Below are 11,608 nucleotides of genomic sequence, written 5' to 3' on the forward strand. Positions count from 1 at the left end.
GAAGGAGGCAAAGATCGGACCCCCTCATCAACAGAGGTAAGTCTAGAGGTCCCAACTCTAAACATACCTGAAGACTGGCCAAGGACGAAGTAGTCGTTGACGCCGAATGTGACACCGTAGAAGTCACAGAGGTAGAGACCATTGGAGATGAACTCATTTGAGAAGAACTCATAACCGTCGCAGTCGCTGCAGATGAGCTCATGGAAAAAGTCACCGCCGGTTCGGTGAATGACGTGATAAATATGGCACAGACGGCTGGCGAAGAAGTTGAACTGCTCAACGCAGCAACGAAAGTGGACGCCATCGTCGGCACAGCAGCCATGACAGACGACGTCATTACCGGAACAGTTGCTTCAACAGTAAAAGCAACAGAACCAGTAACAGAAACAGACGCAACCGCCTGGGTCATCGCCTCGGATAGGTTGACCAAACCTATCGTCGTGGGTCCTAAACCAACTCCTCCCGCACCACTCTCAAAAACAGATAAGTCTACTTCTGCATAAAGAAAAACCTTAAGATATCAAAAACGAAGGCGGAAGGAGATGCGGAAAAGGTACACAAAAAGTACACTTACTGGTTTTCTTGATCTTGAAAGTCCTGTTAGGCGGAGATGAACCCGATGAAAATGGCCTCTTCACGCCAGTTACCTTCGCAATGCTTAGCGGCTCGGAAGTGACAGTCGTTGTCTCAACCTCTGAGACAATAGTCTCGTCACCACCACCAAGGTTCCTCGCCGTCTCCTCACTCTCAGTCTCGGAATCAGACTGATCCCCCAAGTCAACGAAGGTAGCAACCTTCGTTTTGCCCTTCACGCTAGCTGCCTTCTTTTTCCTTACAACAAAAGGCCCATCTGCGGATCCCTCATCAGAAGATGACAAGATCAGAAGAATTCCAGCAGAAGTGTGAGCATGAAGAGGACGAGGATTAAAGAACTCATTACCTGGCCGAGTGGCGCTTAAAATCTCATGGCCTGGCGGGTAGACCCCTACGAACCTATCCGCAGTTTTCTCCAAAACGGGCAACTCGTTCTCATCAAGATCACGAGTACCCAACCGTGTTGGACCACCAGTCTCCCGCGGGTGCAAAAGCGACTGTAAGTCGTTCCCTTCTGAAATAAAAATGATAACAGTGTTAGAAGGAAAACCCTAAACCAATACAAAAGACGGGGCGTACCATAAGGAATATAGTTCAAACCGTATTCAAGAACGATGGGTTTTTGCGGCGTCCGAGACCCGGCGTCCTTCCACACGCGACTCATCCCAAGCATGACCATCCCAGATTCTGAGAAGCGATAAACAAGAGTCTGAATCTGGGAAATCTTGGTGAACCACTCCGTCTCCTGGTAATTGGAAGCCGGAAGATTAGGAAGTGCCCTCCCATTCTTGAACGTCATCGCAATGGGAACGACACGAGCGGAAATATAGAAAAATTCACGCTTCCAAGAACGAAGACTACGCTCAGTAGTACAGATCTTCAAACCCTTGATCCGAGTGACAAGGGTATACCAACCCTGGATGCACCTCCAAGTATAGAAGGTCATCAGGCGGTCGACTCGAGGCTCGATATCCAAAATACGGCACACCCATTCGAAATGGCGAACTTTAGCAATTGCCATTGGGTGCACCTCTGTCAAATGAACACCGTGTTTCTCCAAAACACGGTATACGAACTTTGTTAATGGGAATCTTAGATTCCCATATATGAAGAACGAAGCGTAAACCCCTATCTTGCACTTAGGGGCGTCGTATACTGTCTGGTTGGTCTCCGGCAACTCCGGCTCATAGGGCTCCAGCATGAATTTCTTGACGATGTAATTGTATACATCGAGAGAAAGAGTACACTGACACTCGCCAGCAGTACTCTTATCGTCCTTATCGGACGTTGACGTCGGGTTCTCGGGGAAAACGTCGGACTCTTCGACGTTAACCTCTGGGTCATGAGGAGAAGAAGAAGACATTTTTTAATGTTAAGGATGAAAGAAAGCGGTTTCAGGAGAATGCTCGCCGGAAAAGATGAGAATTCGCCGGAAATCGCTTAAAAAAAAAGAAGAGTGAAGTGAAGATAAGGGACGAAATACACCCTCTCCACCTTATATACTCATCGCAATGAGTGCGATGAATTTAATGCGAATGAGAGAGAAAGCATAGGAGCAATGACACGGCGACACGTGTGGATAAAGCAAGCTGGCAACAGATGTCAGAATGGCGCGTGCCATGAAACTCGCACCCACGCGCCTGAAAAGCGTTCAGATTGACCACATGCTGTCACAACTTCCTGCACATCCTGAAACCGTCAGAAGACGCCAACGTCCTTTCAACCGTTTGGACTGTCCTTATCCTTTCACCAACCCTCCGAATTTCAAAAAGATTCAAAAATAAGAGGGAATATACCCCCTTACCTTAGAAAGCAAGAAACCATAAGACAAGTGCGGGTACAGTGTCAAGGCGAAACCCTTCACATACTTAGCACTTGCAGGGAATTGAAGCCAAGAAGATCGATCTTATGGGCCATGCTTGCGGAAAGAGAAATAACACCCCCGCATGGCGGGAACGTTGAGAACTAGATTGTTTGAAGCTTTAAGGTGGAATTGGTTGTTTAACATAACTGATCACTATGTCTAAAACTACCAAAATCTCGTGGAGAATCTACACAAGTGAAACTCAACACCCCCGACTTGCGAAGATGTTACACACCTACCCGCATCATACCCAAAGATCAGGCAGAAAAATCGGGAATTTTCTGCAAGTGACATTTGGAAAACTGCGGGAAGAATCCCCACGGAGAACCTTAAAAAACGAAAACCCCTTTTTAAAGCCCCTTGCTTAAAGTCCAAAAGTTCCCCTCACTTAATAACAATTCATGAGAAGAACAATGGACTGGGGGGGACTTGAAGAGGTAGGTTCCCGCAAAGCCCAGTTGGACCCACAAGACTCACCTTGAAGAGGTACGTCTACGCAAAGACCAACTGGATCCGCAGGACCCACCATGCTCAGAGAGATGAAGACCTTACACGCAGTAAGCCAGCTGTCCCCGCAGGAAAGCCTCCCTTGGTACAGTACCCTGCCTGTCCCCGCAGCTGTGGGTACAAGCCAAGAAGGAAGGCTACCCGCACTAACAGTAAGGCTACACGTATAAAGCACTAACTCTTATACTTAAGTAATGTCACCTGAAGAAGGAATGAGCAGGGCGGGAATATTCCCGCCCAAAAGAGCCAGTCCGTACGATTCTAGAAGATCTTTTGTACTATACCTACCAAGGTATGGACAAATAGACAAGATCTGACAAAAGCAACCCATGAACCAATCACAGGGTGACAGCTCACCGACAATAGTACGAGGAGGAGCACGCTCCAGTACAAAATGTCACTATCAGCCGCTGCCTACCCACCAACTCCCATCATGGCACGAACGTAGCCCATAGTTGGTGGAAAAGGAATATTATATACAGCTGGTCGTACCTGCTTGGAAACCGACCTTCGGCTATAAATACTCCAACACCCTGGAACGGTATCATTATCTTCTCTCTAGCTATTTCTCTCTATATACACTTATATTCAGAGCAACCTAGTCTGATTCTCACGCCGGAGGGTGGTCACAAGGAGAACCCCCCCCCCCCCCCTTCTCAGTGACGAGCTTACGGTGTCTGTTTTGCAGGTTGAGAAGAATAGCCATCTTTGCCAGACCTAACCCTCGTGGGAAACATCTACTTAACCTTAAGATTATCCTTAATCTGTCGGGGTCACTTAGTGTTTTTTCAGCCATGGTAATTGTTTTCGTAAAAATGTGACTTCCCAATAAATTACCATACCATTTGTTCTTGGTAAAATGTCATGATATTTTATGAAAGCAAGTGGAAATTCTACTACACGCCGATTTCCTTTGAATAAACATTGATTTTATTCTTACTTTTATGAAAGAAAGTTTTGACAATAATAGTACTTTAATAAATTTATTTGTAATTTTTTACATGGTGCCAAGTTCTTATATTATTTTAATAAAGATACTTGAACTTTCTAGTTGCAAAACCACTTAATTTTTTAATACTCCATCATTTTGTTATTTGAAACTGTTAGTGTTTAAACTTAATTATCTGAATAAAAAGACTGTAACACTTAAGACTAATCAGTAACAAGTTTGAGGTGAAGGTTTGGAATCCTGTGAGGTGCATGTATAGTAATCACTAACCAGTAACGAGTTTGAAGCCTCTTAAAAACATCTTGGTAGTAAAACTGATAACTTAATCATCAATACCAAACTGTATAACCGATAACCAACTCACACAGCCCACCCAGTTTGGCTTGGCGTTTCCCAAAACCGTACTTCAACCCAGAATTTTCATCAAAATCGGACAGCGAACACCCACCAAAAGAAACTATTATAGATGCATTATCACGCATCATAGTAAACAAAATGTAGAAGGTAACTAAAGTACTAAACTACAGATGAATTCAGCTCTACGAATGAAAATTTAACCATAACTGGCAACATATTAAGTCCCAAATTCAGATCACCTACAATTAGAACACACATAACAAAAAAAAAGAAAAAAAAGGAAAAACAAACAAAACCACAAAAACATGCTCTAAATAACATCATACTAAAGGTTAAAAAACAGAATCCTAACCTTTTACAAGAGAACATGTAACATGCTTCATCATACTCTTCACCAACTTCACGTGGAAACCTTAGTAAAAGAAACCTTTGCATTTGGTTGATCCACACAGACATTTTTTCTTCTGGGGCCCAGTTTTCTTCTCAACCGGCGGCGTTCCATAATTAAAAGTCAATTCATGCAAAGGAGGAATGTGTTTGAGTGCATAAAAACCGATATGTAGATACGATTCTTCTTCGTTTTCACGCAAAATCGGCTGCCAATAAACATTAGGCGCACAACTATGGTTCATAAACCGACCCACGTTTCCTTTATTCTTGGCACTAACAATTAAAGGAAATAGAGGCTTAACATGTTCATCAGTAGTAACGGGCTCCAACGGGTCAAAAGTCCGAGTTGTATCAAGTATGTAATCATCATCACTATCACTACCGTTTTCAATCACTTCACCTGCATACTCGCATATAAACGCTCCAGCCCGGATCGGGTCCCACGACCTAAGTCCCCAACCTTTATTCTTCGTTCTGAATACTTCCAAACGGAGTTTGAGGCCCGTTTGAGAAACCCGGTTTCTACAAGTCGAAGGACATAAACAAGACGGCCCGCACTCGTGAATTACTGAATTATGACTTAAAAGAACACCACCATTAGAATACGGAAGATACCCACCATTTCTTTCAACACACGGGCAGTTAGTGGCGGGTTGACACCCATTAGAGCACTTACAGCTTAAAGATTTTGAAGATTGATACGGTTTCGCGTATTTTAAACTCGTAGAGTAAGTAAAATAAGCGGGGCCCTTTTCAGCATCCACATCATTCACAAGGCAAATCGGTGTATTCTCTGCACCGGAAGTAAGATCGGGTAAAATAACACCAACCCGTGTAGCAGCACCGTCTCTCCACTGTTGAATCGACTTCCATAACATAAACCCTTCGGGTTGACCCGGGACCCGAATCAGTTTATACTTGAAAACATTACAACCAGACTTCCCTTTCTCGATCCAAGACTCATGGAGCTTGTAAACGCCGTCGTAAACGTATATCTTCCCGGTTATACTTGTCCCGTCTTTAATACCGCGAACGACCCGTACCTCGTTACCTTTATGCAAACTTCTTTCTAAAGCAAGATTACCTCTTTCAAGCTTTTGATCCATAACTAATTTATCGTTTCTTTGAACACCACCTTGACCGCTATAAATTAAAACCTCACCGTCATCACCATCATCTTCATATCCACCAGAAGAAACAATGCTAACAGCAATCGGTTCTTCATCGCCACTAACTTTAAAACTTAAATAATCGATTCCCGCCATGATTGGTGCGTGAAGTCCAGCTAAGCATAACTCCATTCGGAAAAAGAAAACATCACCAATATTCACACCGGGTACTGCACCGACCCGTCTTTTAGTATTGGCCCGTGCATTTTTGTTCATCAAGATTGTGCCTGATCTTAAATCGGCCCGTCGTGATATACCAGGAATAACACCTTTTGCATCATCAAGCTGCATGATTTTTCTTCTGAGTAAATTATACACCATAACAACACGTTCGACCAAATCATGATCACTATCAGCCTGAAGTGACGTATTGATATCCACGAGATTAAACGCTCGTAAAAGATTATTAACGATATGATCAATATCAACTTCTGAGTTAGATATCGCTACCGCCTGTGGCCCCTTTACAATCTTACGCGCTTTACGTTTTCTCTTGGCCGCATCACTGCTATCCTCGGTGTCAATGGTAAACCCGTTTTCATAACTATCATTTTGTGCATAACCATCATCATACTGTTCATGAACATGAGTCTTGGTACTGCCTCTCGGCCGCCCTCTGGCGCTAGTGTTTGCTGGCGGTGTCCTAAACGAGTTCAAAGGAACGGGTGACGGGATAGCATTAGTGGTGGACCGTCCTTGATCCGGCACCGCTACGTTAACAGGCCTCGGAGGCTCGTTTGAACCAACAAAGGGGAAAAACTGAGCTGCACCAGGTGGAAAAGAGCCAGACGGAGCTCCAAACGCAAACGGCGGAGCTTGTGGTGAAGCAGAAGAGCCGGCTTGTGAGGGGAATATCGGAACGAGACATCGCAATGGCTTAACAGACATAACCCTAGACTTATCAATCGGACCAGAAGGATCGGAATCTAAATTGGCTTCCATTAATCTCAATCTCTTCAAATAGGATAACTAAACCTCTCAAAGAAAAACAGAAAATTAATTAAAAAAAAAAGGTTCAAATTAAAGGCTGAAAGTCACAATTGTCTGCTAAAAGCTCCATGTAACGCCAAACAGTGGCAGTCGGACCACAAATTGAGTTTAAATTGTCAACCTGAAACATGCAAATTCAAACCTAGGGTTAATTAATAATCCAGATCTAGGGTGGACGAAATGAACCCTAAATACATGAAATAAAACGTTAAAACCCTAAGCAGTAGTAATAAGATAACATAAACGTAACAATCAACAAAAAGGCAATTAGTAAGACACAGAGATCTGAAATGAATTAATAATCTGTAGGTGTGAACGGAGAAAGTAATTGGAGAAAACGGCGGTGAGATCTGGAAACAAAGAAATAATATGAGAGATTAATTAATTAATTACCTTTTGCTTGTTTGTTCTACTGAGTTCGTTCCGGCGTCGGAAAGTAATATTGCAGAAAAGAAGCGATGATGAATTTACTTGGTGGTGGGTGTGTCTAATTTTAGATTTAATCTATTCTATCTTCGAGTCACACCCTAATCTAGGTACAAATTATATTATATTATATTAAAATAAAATAAAATAAATATATAGACGAATCATTTTACTAATTATCTTTTTCTTTTAAAAACAATAATCATTTTTATATTATAAAATAGTTAAGTTGTTTTGTAAGCTATTCGAGATGTGTTTTTAAAAGCTTATAAAATCAAACTTGTTTTATAAACGCCCAGACTTCACTTGCAAGTCTAATTGAGTGTTTTACTTTTATTCAATATATGTATTTATAAATTTATATGATCATAATTTTTCTTTTAACAAAAATACGATGTAATAAACTAAATAGTATAGATATTATGTTACATTTAAAAACTTTAATTATATATAATAATAATTAAAAAAATAGCTTATAACTAAATGGACCGAACGTGAACGAAGCTATAAAAAAAAGATATTAGCTTTTAGCTATTGACAAGCCCTTTGATCTATTCAAACACCCACCATATAAGTTGTATGAGGATCTAAACGACTCATATGATGGGTGTATGGTAACATAAAAAAAGATAATGACACACACAAAAAATGTATGATATAACATCCCTATTTTTATAAGCAAATACAAAACTCGTTTTTATAGGCGAGGACTGTGATCTCTGTCCTGAAACCATTTGGCCTAACAAGGAGATGAAATAAAAAGATTGGTTAAAGTATTTATATATCAGTTCAGGACTTCAGGCTTGACTCGGTTGGATTGGACTAGGTTGACTCATACTCATCCACCGGCTATATCTGTAGAAACTCGAGTTCATTAATAACTTATCTGGCTCACTTGACCTTTTGAGCATTATGAGTTCATCACTTAAATAATAATAATAATAATAAATTCTTTTTGAACAGCAAATAATATTAATGAAAGTATCAAACAGTAAAATCAGTGAAATTAGTTACCAACCATCAACCGTGAATTTTGTTGTAATTGCTTCTTCTCTTCCGTATTTATTAAAAGAAAAAAAAAACAATTATATTATTACCCAGTTGACATTTTCTTTCTTCCAAGCATGTATACTGTGTAGTGTGTACACTACACATTCGGCTTCAAATGTGATTACGGGCCTATTAGCCAAGACCATGATCCACCACCGTTTTAGATGTAATTTTGCAGGCCCAATGGATAGCAGCATTTGTAACTTTGTGTAACTAGTACTTTACAGTTTACCCGTCCGGTGAACAGAAATATCAACGCGAGCAAGAATTTGGCGACTAATTATTAAAAATTAATTGAACAATTATATAAATACAATTTATTTTTACGCGTTGTGCTATAGCTGAGCAACGCCGGCCTTTTTCCTGTAATCGGGTCTATGTTTTATTGAGTTGTACCCAAACTCACAAACATGTTTGTATATGCTCAATACAAACAGCACGCAGCACACAAGCAGGCAATAACAAAAATAGATCATCATCATCTAAATCATTCAACCCATAATGGTTTTACTAAATGGGTCACAGACTGAATCATGAACTTGAACAGGAAAAGCCGAATCATTATTCATCTCAAATCCAATTGCAATTATTGCTACTTACAAGCCAAATAATAAACCATTCCTTGTAACCTCTGTTAGCTACACTAACGCTATCTTATCATGAATATATTTGGTCTCGTATATCCCCATCACCTGGTCAGCCACGCCCCACATAATAGCCTGCCCGGGTGGGATACGCATCAACCGTGGAAGAAGCCCTTTCCACAGAGCACGCGCCCCTTCTTCACCATATATAGTGACAATCGCATGAACCATCCCTTTATACTTCAACCCACCATCAGACCCACGGCTTTGAGCCATGAGCCTTGTTTTTACTACATCAAAAGGACCTGTGCATATAGGGCCTGCCGTTCCAGCTAGGAATCCAGATACCATGGATTGCCACGGTTGAAGAACCTTCCCATCACCTTCGTGTTTCCTCCATAATAATTTGTCGAAAGTGTTCTTGGCTGTGAACATAACCGCCTGGTTTGTACCGTTGCGCATAACCGTCGGGGACGCCCCTGACCATAGTCCACGTAGGCCTTCTTCACGCACGATTAACCGAGCACAATGGATGGGACCCTTGTACTTAAGAAGTTCATGACTCAGTCCCTTTTGTTGCTGCAGCCTTATTTTTACCACCTGCAGATTTAATAAGGCAGCAATATTACTTTTCAATAATTATCTAAATCTTTGGATAAAGATTATTTGGAAAAAAAAATGATAATAATAATAATAAGCAGCCCATTTTAACTCAATTATTTTGAGTTGATAAACGATACGTCTACGTGGCGGAAGAGGCAAACACACTATGAAGAAAATTCTCTACAGTATAGATAATCTTGAACAAGAAAATCAAGAATTACAGGATACCGACAAACATATCGAGTTTGATTTGCAATTGGGTGATGACAATAATAATAATGTTAATATTGATAGTAATGATGGAAGAGATAAAAAATGGTTCCGTTGAAAGCTTCCATGGGAACGAGACGAAAGTACGGTGTTTAGGAGGATGAAGAAGGGCAAATTGGTGACTGCTGCTGATTTGAGTCTTGATAAGGGGTTAATTGAGAGATTACGAAGTGAAGCTAAAAGGATGAGAAAGTGGGTCAAGGTTAAGAAAGCAGGTGAGAATGAAGGTGTTGTTAATACCATTGTGTTGCTGTGAATAATGTTGTCTTTTGTTGTTTCAGTCAGTCATTGAAGTTTTGTTGCAAATATGAGACAGCAGGCTATGAACTCAAGTGAAAATTTGTGAGCCTCTGCACTGGTCAAATACCATAGGTTTCATTTTACAAAAGTGATTAATCATTTAATCTGTTTGTTGGCATCTAATTCAGGATTGTCTTTCAATACATAAACATGGATGAAAAAAAGGTGTCGTCTTGAAGAAAGGAAGACACTAAAGCAACTAAACTAAATTTATGAGGTATGCATCTTTTGCGATCTTTAATCATTATTCTGTAGGGGCACGAGAGCTTCTCGACATGTACAGCACCCTCATGATCTTGTTGAAGCACAACAACAAAGTTTAGATTTTAAAGAAGCAAGCAAGATCTAAATTTAATTATGAACTAATCTCATCATAGCTGTGTATTACATGATGTACAATGGTATTCATTCTTAAAAAAGACCGACCGTAACACTGAACCTATAACATAATTCCAATATATGGTTTTTAATATTATACGATCTACTTCAAACAAAGCCTCCATAAGAAGTAATTATGAACTATATAATGGATATGCTGCAACAAAAGAAGATTCCATACGCGCTTGATATCATCATCATAATATAATCATATAAGGAGTGAATAATTGAATTGAGTGACTAGTGTCATAAAGTGACAATTTGTATGAGAATTTTCATATATTTAGTCATACAACATCATATAAAGGAAGGGTATAGAAATGGACCTCAAATGGGGTGACAATAGCAAGAGCTTCAATAACACCGGCACCAAAGCCCGAAATGAACCTGGCGCCATCGCTAATCTTTCCGGTGTGGGCGTCTTTAAATGCCGATTGAGGTGAGGTGGGTGGCGAAGGGTTCCATAGAGCACGGACGCCTTCGGTCCTGGCGGTGGTGGTTCCGCAATGGAGAATGCCCTTGTAGGTGCCGGTCCGATCCGATCCAGCTGGAGCCGGGTCTTGATAACATCGATGGGCTGGAGACACGACTATCCCACCCAACGAACCCGATATGGCCTTCACATAGGCTCGGATCACAGGTTTTGGTTTTGGGGTTTCATCTGAGGCCTTCGCCTTCGCCATTCAATTATTATTATTATTATTATTATTATTATGTAACAAAAGTTGGTATTGATTTGACGTACAATCTTTCACTCTTCATTCTATTACAAAGTTTCACTTTTTGGTTTTTCTCTTGATAGATCCTTTGTGCATAATAATAATAACAATAACAAATTAATATATGATGTTTCAAAATATTCGTTTATTCTTGCAACGCCCGGAACGCAAAGCTATGAGTGCTCACTTGTTTGACGTGGAAGGGGACAAACAAGGAGAGGGACTTTAGTGATGTTAATGTGGGAGTGGTTTGGGAAGGGAAGTTTGTGTGTTTTAAGGTAACATTCATAAAATGTGTGGTCATGACATTGTTATTCATGATCCGTTTTGACACGATTAAGTAACTCTATAGTTTCAAACGTTAGGAAACCAAAAGTGTCAAATGCAAAATGTATGAACACGTGTTGGTAATGAATACACACCCTCTAGTGTTTGGTAACTTTGCATAAAACAAAATT

General features: G+C 40.6%; 1 protein-coding gene and 1 pseudogene across 2 annotated transcripts; both read right to left on the bottom strand.

Moving 5' to 3' along the window:
- Positions 1 to 4,429: 4,429 nt before the first annotated feature.
- LOC143633644 (histone-lysine N-methyltransferase, H3 lysine-9 specific SUVH1-like) lies at positions 4,430 to 7,234 on the bottom strand. Its single transcript, XM_077101904.1, has 2 exons — positions 7,214 to 7,234; positions 4,430 to 6,941 (listed from the first exon to the last, which is right to left on the bottom strand). Exon 2 carries the CDS (start codon positions 6,770 to 6,772, stop codon positions 4,685 to 4,687), a length of 2,088 nt encoding a protein of 695 aa, XP_076958019.1. The 5' UTR covers positions 6,773 to 6,941; positions 7,214 to 7,234; the 3' UTR covers positions 4,430 to 4,684.
- Positions 7,235 to 8,731: 1,497 nt separating this feature from the next.
- On the bottom strand, positions 8,732 to 11,114 carry LOC143633632 (mitochondrial succinate-fumarate transporter 1-like; annotated as a pseudogene). Its single transcript, XR_013153696.1, has 2 exons — positions 10,758 to 11,114; positions 8,732 to 9,480 (listed from the first exon to the last, which is right to left on the bottom strand). The product of XR_013153696.1 is annotated as a mitochondrial succinate-fumarate transporter 1-like (transcript).
- Between the last annotated feature and the right edge of the window lie 494 nt (positions 11,115 to 11,608).

The sequence above is a fragment of the Bidens hawaiensis genome, unplaced genomic scaffold, assembly GCF_021521415.1.
Source record: "Bidens hawaiensis isolate Kalapana, Puna unplaced genomic scaffold, B.hawaiensis_p1.1 tig00006836_1, whole genome shotgun sequence".
Taxonomy (NCBI): domain Eukaryota; kingdom Viridiplantae; phylum Streptophyta; class Magnoliopsida; order Asterales; family Asteraceae; genus Bidens; species Bidens hawaiensis.